General features: G+C 43.3%; 1 protein-coding gene across 1 annotated transcript in view; it reads left to right on the forward strand.

The window, feature by feature from the left end:
• The window catches only part of BMX (BMX non-receptor tyrosine kinase), a 55,586-nt gene that overhangs the window by 32,576 nt on the left and 10,363 nt on the right, over nt 1-12,647 (forward strand). Inside the window, exons 13-17 of the mRNA XM_055122446.1 lie at nt 753-880; nt 3,657-3,731; nt 5,601-5,772; nt 10,604-10,820; nt 12,097-12,161. Of these exons, the coding sequence (XP_054978421.1) occupies nt 753-880; nt 3,657-3,731; nt 5,601-5,772; nt 10,604-10,820; nt 12,097-12,161 (657 nt within the window). The remainder of the gene's footprint in view (nt 1-752; nt 881-3,656; nt 3,732-5,600; nt 5,773-10,603; nt 10,821-12,096; nt 12,162-12,647) is intronic.

Here is a 12,647-nt window from a genome sequence, read left to right on the forward strand (position 1 = left end):
AATATCTATACTTGAACCGTCATCTCAGGAAAGGACAGCATTTTTCAGCCTGCAGGTTCCCTTCCCAAAGAGCCCTCCTCTTTGCTCTGGCTGAGAACACCCCTCTCACCCCCGCCCAGCCAAATCACCTCCCCTATTTTCATCCCCATTATAAATCTAAAAGATAATTGGTGTGCAGAATAACAGTCAAGAACTGAATGGCAGCATTCTCAAGCACCAAGCACAGATCCCAGCTTATACTTCCCCAAGAAGGAATGGCCCAGATTTCATACTACTGAATTCTGGATGTGCACAAAATCTAACTGGAGTTCAGGAAGGCGTCTCCTCCATAACTATGGAGCATCACAGATATTTCAGAAAACGCCAAATGGCAAGGCTCTCTGAATTCCCTTTCCACAGTTCGCATATGCACCTTCAGTCATTATTATGTGTTGTTAATTCAAGCTTGGACTGGAGCAATAGCACAGTGGGTAGGGCGTTTGTCTTGCATGAGGCCGACCCAGGTTCGATTCCTTCGTCCCTCTCGGAGAGCCCGGCAAGCTATTGAGAGTATCCTGCCCACATGGCAGAGCCTGGCAAGCTCCCCTTGGCAGATTCGATATGCCAAAAACAGTAACAACAAGTCTCACAATGGAGACATTACTGGTGTCCACTAGAGCAAATCGATGAACAACGGGATGACAGTGGTACAGTGATAATTCAAGCTCATGTTGCTTCTTATAAATGCTTTAACATTCTTTTCTTCTTACCAGTGACAAAACAGGAACAGTCAAACATTACCATGTGCATACAAATGCTGAGAACAAATTGTACCTGGCAGAAAACTACTGTTTTGATTCCATTCCAAAACTTATTCACTATCATCAGCACAACTCAGCAGGTAGCTTACTTCAGTTTTTCTTTTATGGTTTCTGGCAATAAATATCAGTGTTCCTGGTTACTACTAAGCATGCTAATAGTCATTATTATACAGAGAACCACGAAAGTGGGGAAGATGCTTTCAAGTTCTCTGCCTCCCGTGGCCTCTAACTTACATTTTCTGCAATCTAACATGATAAACTTTCTAATGCCAAGAAAGAAAGTTGAGTGAAATAGAAGTAAAGATGCTCTCTATAAAAATATGGACATGTTTATAGCAACCAAAAAGACAGGGAGAGTAAGAGGGAATGTGCCTGCCACAGAGGCGGGAGGTGGGAAGGGGTGGGGGTGGGGGGAGGGCTACTGGGAACATTGGGGGTGTAGAACGGGCCCTGGTGGAGGGATGGGCACTAGAATATTTTTTGACTCAAACATAATCATGAAAGTTTGGAGCGGTAGCACAGCAGTTAGGGTATTTGCCTTGCCCGCAGCCGACCTGGGTTTGATTCCTCCGTCTGTCTCCGAGAGCCCAGCAAGCTACCGAGAGTATCCCGCCCGCACGGCAGAGCCTGGCAAGCTCCCGGTGGCATATTCGATATGCCAAAAACAATAACAAGTCTCAAAATGTAGACGTTACTGGTGCCCACTTGAGCAAATCGATGAACAACGGGACAACAGTGCTACAGTGCAGTGCAGTAAAATTGATAAATAAATAAAAATGTTGAAAGATGAAAAAAAAATATGGACCGGCTTGAGGTGGGGACCTGGAAAGAGAGTTCAAAGGGCTAAGTCCATGCTTTGCTTATAGGAGACTCATGTTGGAACCCAGCACACACCACCCCAGCACCTCTGGGAACAAGTCCCAAGTTCAGAGGCAGGAGTAGCCCTTGAGCGCTCATGAGTGTGGCCCCAAAACGAGAACAAAGCTGTACTCCTTCCAGCCCCGGAACACATCTCTTTGCTGTCTCTGTGCTTGCTTCGTCGCTCTTTCTCTCTTGAACACGCCTTTCTTTCCTTCTTCCCCACTCGTATCTTTCCTTCTTTCTTTTTTTAAGTAAATAGATTTTATTTGGAGGATTTTTGAGGGGGAGAGAGAGTGAGAGAGTGAGAGAGAGTAACGCACTCAAGAGAAAATGCGGGCTTCTCCAAGGGCAGACAGAGCCCCTACACCCATCCCAGCGTCAGACATGAAAACATGAAAGTATACAACTCAAGAGGGGAGATGCAAGCAACACATGTTCTCGGGCACCACATGTGCTCGGCCATGTGGGTCCAAGCAGCACATGGGCTCGGGCAGCATATGTGCGCCCACATCCTTCTAAGTAAGTTTCATTCAATAAAAACTATTCTGCTTCCTGAAAAATCAAACTTAAAACCCCAATTTAAATATTTGTAAGCATTTCTCTTTTTCTTAAAGTAAGGTGAGTGCAAAATGCAAACATTTAAGAAACAGTTGGCATTGGAGGAGAAACCTTCACTGTTATTTTGGTGTCTGTGCTGACGGTTTTTTTCTGTGATGACAATAACACTTACCATTCATCATATAGAAACACACATTGTGGATTCTTGTACATGTATGCCTTTTATTTTTGCAAAGAGCTCCTACACATTTTATTTTTCCACGTCCTTTCTTTATTCAACTTGTCTATGAAGTCTTTTCATACATATACATGTAGCTTACTTCAGCTTCTCTAAAACCTACATCACCTATTTCTTTCATTAAAGTTATTGAATTTAAAAGGTCTGAAAACTACTCCTATAAAAACACATGTGTGGGATCTTCCAGGACTTGAAACCATTCTATGTTTGAAACAAACATTAATTGTTTTATGGGGGTGTATTGGGGCTACACCCAGAAGTATACACGGTTTATCCCGGTTCTGTGCTGAAGGGTCACTCCTGGCAGTGCTCAGGGGACCCTATGTGGTACCAGGGATGCAAACAGGGGTCAGCTGCATCAAAGACAAAAGCCTTGCCCCGTGCATTCTCCCTTGAACCCTGAAGACACTGACATTTTTTGAGGAATTGTATCTTCCCATAAATACTGTAATTGTTTTCATCCAAATTTACCACAACTCAGTTTAAACAATGAAAACGAATCAACCATTTAATAAATTTAATGCAGTTTAGTCAAAGGCTCCAGTTTTTTTTAATTAACTCAGGTGGTTTACCTTCTACTTTGTAAGTTTATTTTTATTTTGTGGGGCCACACTAGCAGTGCTCAGGGGTTACTCCTGGCTTTGCAATGAAGAATCACTCTTGGTGGGCTCAGGGAACTTTCTGGGAGGCTGGGGATAGAACCTGGGTCAGATTTGTGCAAGGCAAACACCCTACCCACTGTATTATCGCTCCGGTCCCTTATTTTGTAACCTTATGCAGTGTTCTGATGTCTTGACAAATGTATGTGCTTTGTATATACATATTTAAACAAAGTAATTTAAAGATAAAAATGGAAAAAAATTTAACTGAAAGATTCCATCCAGTTACACTGTTGAGGCTTTAGATTGCATAGAGTGATTGCTCTTTAATTTTGGTTTTGTTTCACACCTTTAATTTTGGGTTTTACTTTTAAAACTTTAATTAGAATTAGCATTTACTATTTAAAATTTTAATTAGCATGTAGCTAGTTAGTCACAGAAACGAATCCACCTAGAAAAGGAATATGTTCCAAATGGATTCTCTTTCACCTTTGGCACAGCCTTAGCTCTGCTAGCTCAGCTCCCGGAGGTAGGGGATGTAAAGAGACCATGTGACAACATGCTATGGTGTGTGTTCATGTGACACTGATTCTGTTGCAGGCATGATTACACGACTCCGTCACCCTGTGTCAACCACGACCAACAAGGTTCCCAGTTCCGCGTCCTTGGGAAGTGGTATGGACTCATCTTTGAGCTTCATTTCCCTTCAGTTTTGTTCAAAAGACACTTAAGACACTTTTAAAAAACTTAGGGAGACAAAAAAGCAAGTCTCTGTGCATTGGGCCGGGGAAAGCTTCAGATATATTCGTTCATTTTCTTTTTTCTTTAATTTTTTCTGAAAGTGTTTAGGTATTAAACTTTATTTGTTTATTAATTTTATTAATTTATTATTTTTTAATTAATGAATCATTGTGAGGGTACAATTACAGATTTACATATCTTCGTGCTTGTGTTTCAGTCATACAATGCTCAAGTACCCATCCCTCCACCAGTGCCTATTCTCCACCACCGATGACCCCAGTATCCCTCTCCCACACCCTGCCTCTGTGGCAGGGCATTCCCTTTTGTTCTCTCTCTCTCCTTTTGGGTATTGTAGTTTGCAATAGAGGTATTGGGTGGCCATCGTGTTCAATTTATAGTCTACTTTCAGCACACATCTCCCATCCTGAGCGGGTTCTCCAACCACACTTTAGTTGGTGTTCCCTTCTCTATCTGAGCTGCCTTTTCCCCCAGTATGTGAGGCCGGCTTCTAAGCCATGGAGCAAACCTCCTGGTACTTATTTCTACTATTCTTGGATGTTAGTCTCCTGTTCTATTGTTTTATATTCCTCAGATGAATGCAATTCTTCTATGTCTGTGTCTCTCTTTCTGACTGATTTCACTTAGCATGATACTTTCCATGTTGATCCACTTATATGGAAAGTTCATGACTTCATCTTTTCTAACAGCTGCATAGTATTCCATTGTGTAGATGTACCAAAGTCATTTTCTTAAAAAGCAAACCCTTTTAAGTTCTCTTAAATGAAATCTGTAATATCCCCAGCAACGTCCAAAGTATTGTCTGTTTCTATGCTTAGACCTGTCATCAGCCCCTAGGATCCATTATCTATCCTTGCCTCTTGTTCTGTGACTGTTTAGGATAACCCGTTTTCAACTTGCGTGCTCAGGATAATGCAATCCACCCAGATCACAATTTAATTTGTTTTATAAGAAAATGTATTGGGGGGGCTGGAGCGATATAGCACAGCGGGTAGGGCATTTGCCTTGCACGCGGCCGACCCAGGTTCGATTCCCAGCATCCCATATGGTCCCCCGAGCACTGCCAGGAGTGATTCCTGAGTGCAAAGCCAGGAGTAACCCCTGTGCATTGCCAGGTGTGACCCAAAAAGCAAAAAAAAAATGTATTGGGGGCTGGAGCAATAGTATGACAGGTAGGGCATTTGCCTAGCATGTGACCAAAACAGCTTTGATCCCGGGCATCCCATATGGTACCCCCAGCACCGCCAGGAGTAAAGAGTAACTTCTGAGCACCACTGGGTGTGTTCCAAAACCAAAAAAAAGAAAGAAAAAGAATAGAAAAGTAATGATGTTTTACCAAGCACAGGGCACTGAGCACATTTTGACACCAATGCCCAGATGCCTCTAGTTAGTCAAGATATTGAGATTTGTCATTAATAATGGTATCTGCTTCAAGTGCAGTCCAAGTTGGCATTACCAGGTGGTCTAAGTAGGTTAGAAAACTATAGCACTCGGGGATTTTTTGAGAGACCAAACTTAAAATCAAAAATCACTTGGGAGGGGCCGGATTGATAGTACAGCGAGTTGGGCGTTTGTCTTACACGGGGCTGACCCAAGTTCAATCCTCAGCATACCATATGTTCCCCCAACACCGCCGGTGTAATTCCTGAGTGCAGAGCCAGGAGTAACTCCTGAGCATGACTGGGTGCGACCCAAAAAGCAAAAAAAAAGTAAAAAATAAAAATCACTTGGGAAACTGTTAGCCTTTCTACTCAAACCTAAAATATGTCCGTTTTGCCGTGTTAGACATCTGGGAGCTGAAAAGAGAAGAGATCACAGTGCTGAAGCAGCTGGGCAGCGGGCAGTTCGGAGTGGTTCATCTTGCCAGGTGGAAGGGGCAATACGATGTTGCTGTGAAAATGATCAAGGAGGGCTCCATGTCAGAAGATGAATTCTTCCAGGAGGCCCAGACCATGATGTAAGTTTTGTCTGAGCAATGCCAGTTGAGTCCTCACCATGGGCAGACATTCGTGCCCACAGTCCTGTCTGTCACACTTGCAAAGTGAGCATTTATGCAACAGAGAAATGCAAAAATTGAGTGAACACATGTCAAATAGATTCTGTGAACTGAAGAGACTGTGCAGTGGATAAGGTACTTGGCTTGCATGGGGCTGACCCTGGTTTAATCCTAGCATCACATAAGGTCCCCTGAGCACTGCCAGCGGTCACTCCTAAGCGAAGAGCCAGGACTATCTCTGGAGGACAGCTGGGTGTAAAAAATCACAGGTGTGGCGCGCGCCGGAGGGGGAGACGCAATGATATGTCATGTCGTTCTGTTGTCCGCGGGCACTCGGGGCAGTTCTCTCTGGGCATTTCTCTCTCGAACGTACAACTCGAGTTAGGTGTTCTTGAGCCGCTGTGTAAGGACCAAATCGGGACGGCTCCTCCTTGTGCTCTGCTTCTGTCTGTCTCTCTGTTTCTGTCACTGTAGTCTCTCCTCTGGTCTCTTCCGACCTCTCTCTGTCTCTGCTTCTGTGTCTTCTCTGCTCTTCTCCCGTGTTCTCTCCTGTGTCTCCTTCTCTGTCTCTTCTGTCTTCTGTCTCCCGTCAGTGCCCCCCAGTCTTAGTTTATATAGCAAATTACATAGGGCAGTAACACAAAGGCGGGTTGAACATTAACAAATCAACAAAGAAGGGTAAGACCATTTCTCGAGGATATTAACAAAATCTAAGGAAATCTCATCTAAGGAGATCCGCTCAAGGGTGGAGTCCAAACAAGGGTGTGTCAGGGTGTGTCCCTTTCTTCCTTCCTCAGCTAGTAATCCACTTAAATAGTTATAGTAAATTTACTTCTAATATTTCTAGCAATGTCATTCTGTATGAGTACAGTAAGAGATATATCAGACTTAATGTTTGGTTCTTCCTGAGGACATCTCACTATATATTCCAGACCACAGTCCTCAGGCCAGGTTAGTTTTCCTAACACCAGCAGGGTCCTAGTCTCATTGTTACTTTTGGATCATGACAGCATTTGTCTATGACCATGCTCTCAACTTATAGTTGAGTATTGTGGCACTTTGGCCTGGCCCATTTTGATGCCAGGGTAGCTCACAGCTTGCCCTGGATCCATTCCGTCCCTCATCGGGACCCTGCTTTTGGGGTGCTAGGAACTAAGGGCAACTGAGTTGAGAAAGCAGATTCCTGAGAGTAAATATTGTTGGAGTCAATCAGCTCCCAAGTTACAAAGCACATTATTAACTGTCTTCCTGTGTCCATACAGAAAGGACATTGCTTTAAGGTAAACTAAGTTCCCTGCGGCAAGGCTGAAAGGACAAAGCCCATGTTATCCTACAGCTGGGTATGGTCCAGAAACCTGAAACAAAAAGGTCCTGGGCCAGAGAGACAGTCCAGCAGGTAAGCCTCGCATGTATCTGGCCTGACTTTGATCTCCAGCACTGCAAGCCTCATCAGGAGTGATTCCTAAGCACAGAGCCAGGAGTGGCCCAAAAGACAAACCAAAGAGGACATATTTCTCCTTTGAATGTACACCTTCATAATTACCAGAAAGACCGTATTTGAATTTAGAATTCTCAAGACTCTTTAGAGAAGCCTGCCCAGGCCCAGGGCCTCCAAATCCCGCAGTCACTCCCCTTTCTCCTCCCATCCCCCAGCTTTATTGTTCCCTGTATTTCTTATTATTATACATCGTCTAGTGGTCCCAAGCTCCCTTCATTTCTCCCATGAACGATATACACAGGCCCACAATTTTTGCTAATGTGGTCCACTCTTGGGGGAAAAGACCCAGGAGAAACTCATGCATCCTGTCCAGGAGGTCTTCGCTATTGGGACCAAGTCCTTATACTAAGGGCCATCAAAAAATGACAACAATGCTGGGTGGGCATATCTCCTGGGCCCTGTGGCTTCATTGTGGGATGGTGCAGAGTAGGATGAAGAACAGAATGTGTCTCTATAAAACAAAACTCAAGCCTAAGGCAGGAGCCACTATGGGTCGGAACTAAAGTAACACTGAAGACAATATCCACTTCCTTCCTGTACTGTCCATGCCATCTGTTAAAAGTCCCCTTCCAACCAGCCTCTTGTGTCACCAGGTAAGTGAAGATGACATTCCTACTGGATCTCAGCTCCAGGCACATATTCTTGGTGATACATATTCTCCCCCATCCCCATCCAATCTCCTCTCTCTTATGGAAGCTCAAAGAAATAGTTTAATAATTTTACCACTATTTATCAGCATGGTGTATCAGACTATGAAGGCTGACCAACTACCCAGCTCAGTTGGAGACTTTCCAAGTTTTCGCACTGAAAGCTTGGTGACCAGGAAACCCCACAGTCTGAAGCAGATTAGAACAGCCGGTTGTCCTTTTAAGAAACACTTAGCAGGGTAGGAAAAACAGGGCTGTAGCAGGACTTGGGTCAAAGGTCAGTGAAATCACAAATCCACTGCAAAGAAAGAGCACTTTCTGAATGTTGACAGAAAGGCTCCTATAAATAGAGTTTACAGGCTTTTTCCTCTAAGCCCAAATATTCGAAAATTTAAAATATTATATGTGAAGAGTGGCAGTGGGGAGCTGTGAAACATGTGCTCATGTTTCTCCCTTACAAAGTTTGATAACCCATCCCTTCACCAGTGCCCATTCTCCCCCACCAGTAAACCCAACATCCCTCCCCCCCTCCCCAGTCCCGTCTCCCCCCACCCCACACTGCCACTTCATAATATTATAATGAAATTTCATTTCATTTTCCAAAGCACAGAAATGGTAAATAACTTGCCCAAAGTGGAGATGCAAACTCACCAGACAGTTCAGTGTCCGTGGGCTTAGCCACTTTTGTAATCAGGAAAGGCAGAACGTTTTTAGAAGAGGTACTATATAGCTGCAAGCTTCATGAGCTGTACAACATGTGCTCTCACCAGGCCCAGATCCTGCATTCAGATTTAATGCTCTGCTGCCATCCTCTTGTAATTCTTAATAATTTTTAAACAAGGGTCCCCGCATGGTCCAGTTGCACGGTCCCTAAGAGTGATGTCACTTGTTATAACTTTGGCAATGGGATGATTATGAAAATGGGAGCACTGTAGCACTGTCTTCCTGTTGTTCATCGATTTGCTTGAATAGGCACCAGTAACATCTCCATTGTGAGACTTGTTGCTACTGCTTTTGGCATATCGAATACTCCACGGGTAGCTTGCCAGGTTCTGCCGTGTGGACGGGATACTCTCGGTAGCTCACCAGGCTCTCCGAGAGGGACAGAGGAATTGAACCCAGGTCAGCCTCATGCAAGGCAAATGCCCTACCCGCTGTGCTATCGCTCTGCCCTATGAAAATGGGAAAGGGCCCTTTAATGTTTTCCTTTGTGAAACAGAAAAGTCTGGCAGACATTTCCTTAGACTCATGACGTAATTCTAATGTCTCAGTGTAACATTTTTAAAAAACTAGTAATCAAGAGTCAATGACAAGTCACATTGTCATAAAGAAATATGTTAGAGTGGGCCAGAATAGGTAAAGGCCTCCCATGAGGGAAATATCAGTTGGCATACAGTTCTTACTATGAGTGCCCTGGTAAGGGATTGAATTTGTTCAAGGAATAGCTTTTATTGTACAGTGAACTTTTGTCCATCCATAGGCCTCCCTTTGAAGGGAGCAAGTGAGTACCATTTAGGTCTTTATTTTACTTTGGTTTTAGGAACATGCTCATCAGTGTCCAGGGGGATCATATGGTTCAAGGGACCATATCCTGGGCTCCCACATCCAAATCATGAACTCAGTCCATTGAGCAATATCTTCAGCCCTCTGTGCAGGTCTTTAAATTGCTGTAAGATTAATAGCGGAATAGTATGATAAGATATTACACTGTAGTTCCAATAAGAAGAAAATGAAATATTTAATAAATCCTCATTCATTAAGAGTTTCTTATTTTATATGTTAAATTTATGTCTACTTCACACATCTGAACACTGAAGAATCATGCTGTAAATTTATAGGAACAGATACATTCATAATGGCAAGTTGACAAGTATTGTAATGGCTATGTCATATCCTACCAGAAATGCTATAAATTTGGTTGCAAGTTTCTTAATTTATTCTTGAAAAAGTAACATAATAGTATAAAATCAGTCTTTTTAACAGAAATAAAAATTGTGCCTAATATCACTTCTCTAACGTGATGACTATTTTCATTTTGCCTTTGCTCTTCACATCAGGATATTAAGTAAATACTTTTTTAGAAGGAAATATCTAGACATGGAAGGTGAATGCTCTTAGCGTGCATGTAACTTCTTTCAAATAAGTCATAGGAGTTCTCAAGATACTATGGAAGACTATGGAATCTCCAAGGCAACAGACCACTGCTTCTCTGTAGGAAAATGGAAGAAAGTACCTACAAATGCTAAATTATTGCTAGAAGTATAATTGTTTAAAATGAGGCAGTACTCTTATTATGTGAATACAAAGGAGTTCTTAGGAGCTCCTAAAATTTTCTTTCTCTTTCTTTTCCCAAGTGCAATGAGGGTACAACAAAAAAAAGACCATAAATCTGAGAAGGATTTTTGTTTTGTTTTGGGGTCACACCTGGCTGTGATCAAGGCTTACTTCTGGCCCTGTCCTCAGGGATCACTCCTAGCAGGCTTAGGTGACCATATGCATGCTAGGGATTGAACCTAGGTCAGCGGCTTGCAATGCAAGTAAGTGCCTTACCCGCTATACTATCTCTCTGGTCCCGAGGATGTTTTACAGATGTGGAAAATGGCATGTGGCGTCTTAGTACTGAACTTCGAAAATCTGTTGTTTCCAGGAAACTCAGCCATCCCAAGCTGGTAAAATTCTACGGAGTGTGTTCAAAGAGATACCCGATATACATCGTCACTGAATATATAACCAATGGCTGCTTGCTTGATTACCTGAAGAGTCATGGGAAAAGCCTGGAACCCTGCCAGCTCTTAGAAATGTGTTATGATGTCTGTGAAGGCATGGCCTTCTTGGAGAGTCACCAGTTCATCCATCGGGACTTGGTAAGAAAAGCTCCAAGAAAAGCTTGGCGAGCAAGCTCAAAGAAAAGAGGGCAACGATCCACAGGACTCCCTGCTTCCCACCAAGCTCACACACAGACGCTGAGAGGGCCAGGAGAGCATCTTTACTTTTTGTTCCTTTTTGACAGGCTTAGGGACATGATACTTTTGCTAAAATTCAATTTCTTTTTTTATTTGTTCGAGTTTGGGCCTCGCACAGGGGTTACGCCTAGCTCTGCACTCGGGAATCACTCCCGAGTCAGTGGTGCTCAAGGGACCTAGTGGGGTGCCGAGAGACACCCTACCTACTGTGCTATCTCTTCAGTCCCCGAAAAATCACTATTTTAAAAGAAAATATTTAAAGATCAGAAAGAGGGCCTGGAACGATAGATAGTATAGCGGGTAGGGCATTTGCCTTGCATGTGGCAGATCTGGGTTCGATTCTCAGCACCCCATGTGGTCCCCCGAGCACCGCCAGGAGTAATTCCTGAGTGCAAAAGCAAAAGTAACCCCTGTGCATCGCCAGGTGTGACCCAAAAAGCAAAAAAAAAAAGAAGGAAAAAAGAAAGAGTAGAAGCATCATGGCCTATACGTGTATGAAGGAAAAGAGGTGGGAAAGACTGGTGAGTGTAGGTGTAGTGTTTCTCTGAACTGTCAACCCCCAGTTGACCTTTACTCCAGGAAGGGCTTAGTTAACACTAAGCAGTCATTCCCATCAATCGCAGTTGCAGAGATGAAAACCAACCAAGTCAGACCACAAAAACCCTAGCCTAGAAGGAAATGAAATTTGTATGTTTGGGTCAGGGTAAGAGTGGGGAGTGTTCTGCTTGCTAATCACTTGGTGTTTATCTTTTAGAGATTGTCTTGTGTCCAAGAGCTAAGGTGCCAGGAACAGCTAGGCCAGTGCCTTCTGAAAGTCTCCGGCTCAGCATTTATGCCTTTAAAGCATCCATTACAGCACAGTCTTCTAGTGGTAGAGAGAAACCCCTAGAAATGAAATTTTTCATCTTGTTAATGAGCCCAGGTTCTTTGCTTAATGTGCAAGACCATTCGTGTTGTTTGCTGAGATGAACGAGGGGGAGAAAATGCAGGAGCACATTTCCAATTTGAAAAGTTAAAAGATGCAAATGGAAAGAGACAACATCTGTGCTTCAGATCACGCCTGTGAAAGGAAGCCTTCATGACAAGCAATCATATATTCTGCTGAAGAAAAATGATTCTGATGTCAGGAGACTGTTGGTCATTTTTCCTACTTGGTAATTTTGTCTTTCTTCCAAAGGCTGCCCGGAACTGCTTGGTAGACAGTGACCTCACAGTGAAAGTTTCTGACTTTGGAATGACTAGGTAAGCCAGTTCCAAAGGTGCAACTAGTGACAGAGAGATATCGTTTCATTTAAATGCTTTATGGGGATATAGAACTGTGAACTGGGGCGTAGCTATCTGGGCCCCTCCCCTTACAACCTCTGGACATCTCATTTCTTCACTTAGAGAGAATTCTTTAGAAATTATCCAAGGTTCCTTTGAATTCTTTCAGCATCCTGATAAATATTTTCTAAACTTAAGAGAAAGTTCAATGAAATCCTAAACATTTATTTTTATCAATATCTATGTATTCCATTTTTAATTTGTATTAGTCCCATCAATGTACTTCATGTTGCTTTTTATTCTGGGACTAAAAGTGCTCGAAGAGCCTCTCCCAGCAATAATCAGCCAGTCAGACTGGAGCCAACTCAACGTGAGCCCTAAGGTCCTCAGTGATGCTATTTCGGCTCTGTGATGGTGGGACCAGCAGGGCCAGCCTGGAGAGCAGAACTCTTGTTGTTCAGGGGA

Source organism: Sorex araneus, chromosome X (genome assembly GCF_027595985.1).
Source record: "Sorex araneus isolate mSorAra2 chromosome X, mSorAra2.pri, whole genome shotgun sequence".
Classification (NCBI taxonomy): domain Eukaryota; kingdom Metazoa; phylum Chordata; class Mammalia; order Eulipotyphla; family Soricidae; genus Sorex; species Sorex araneus.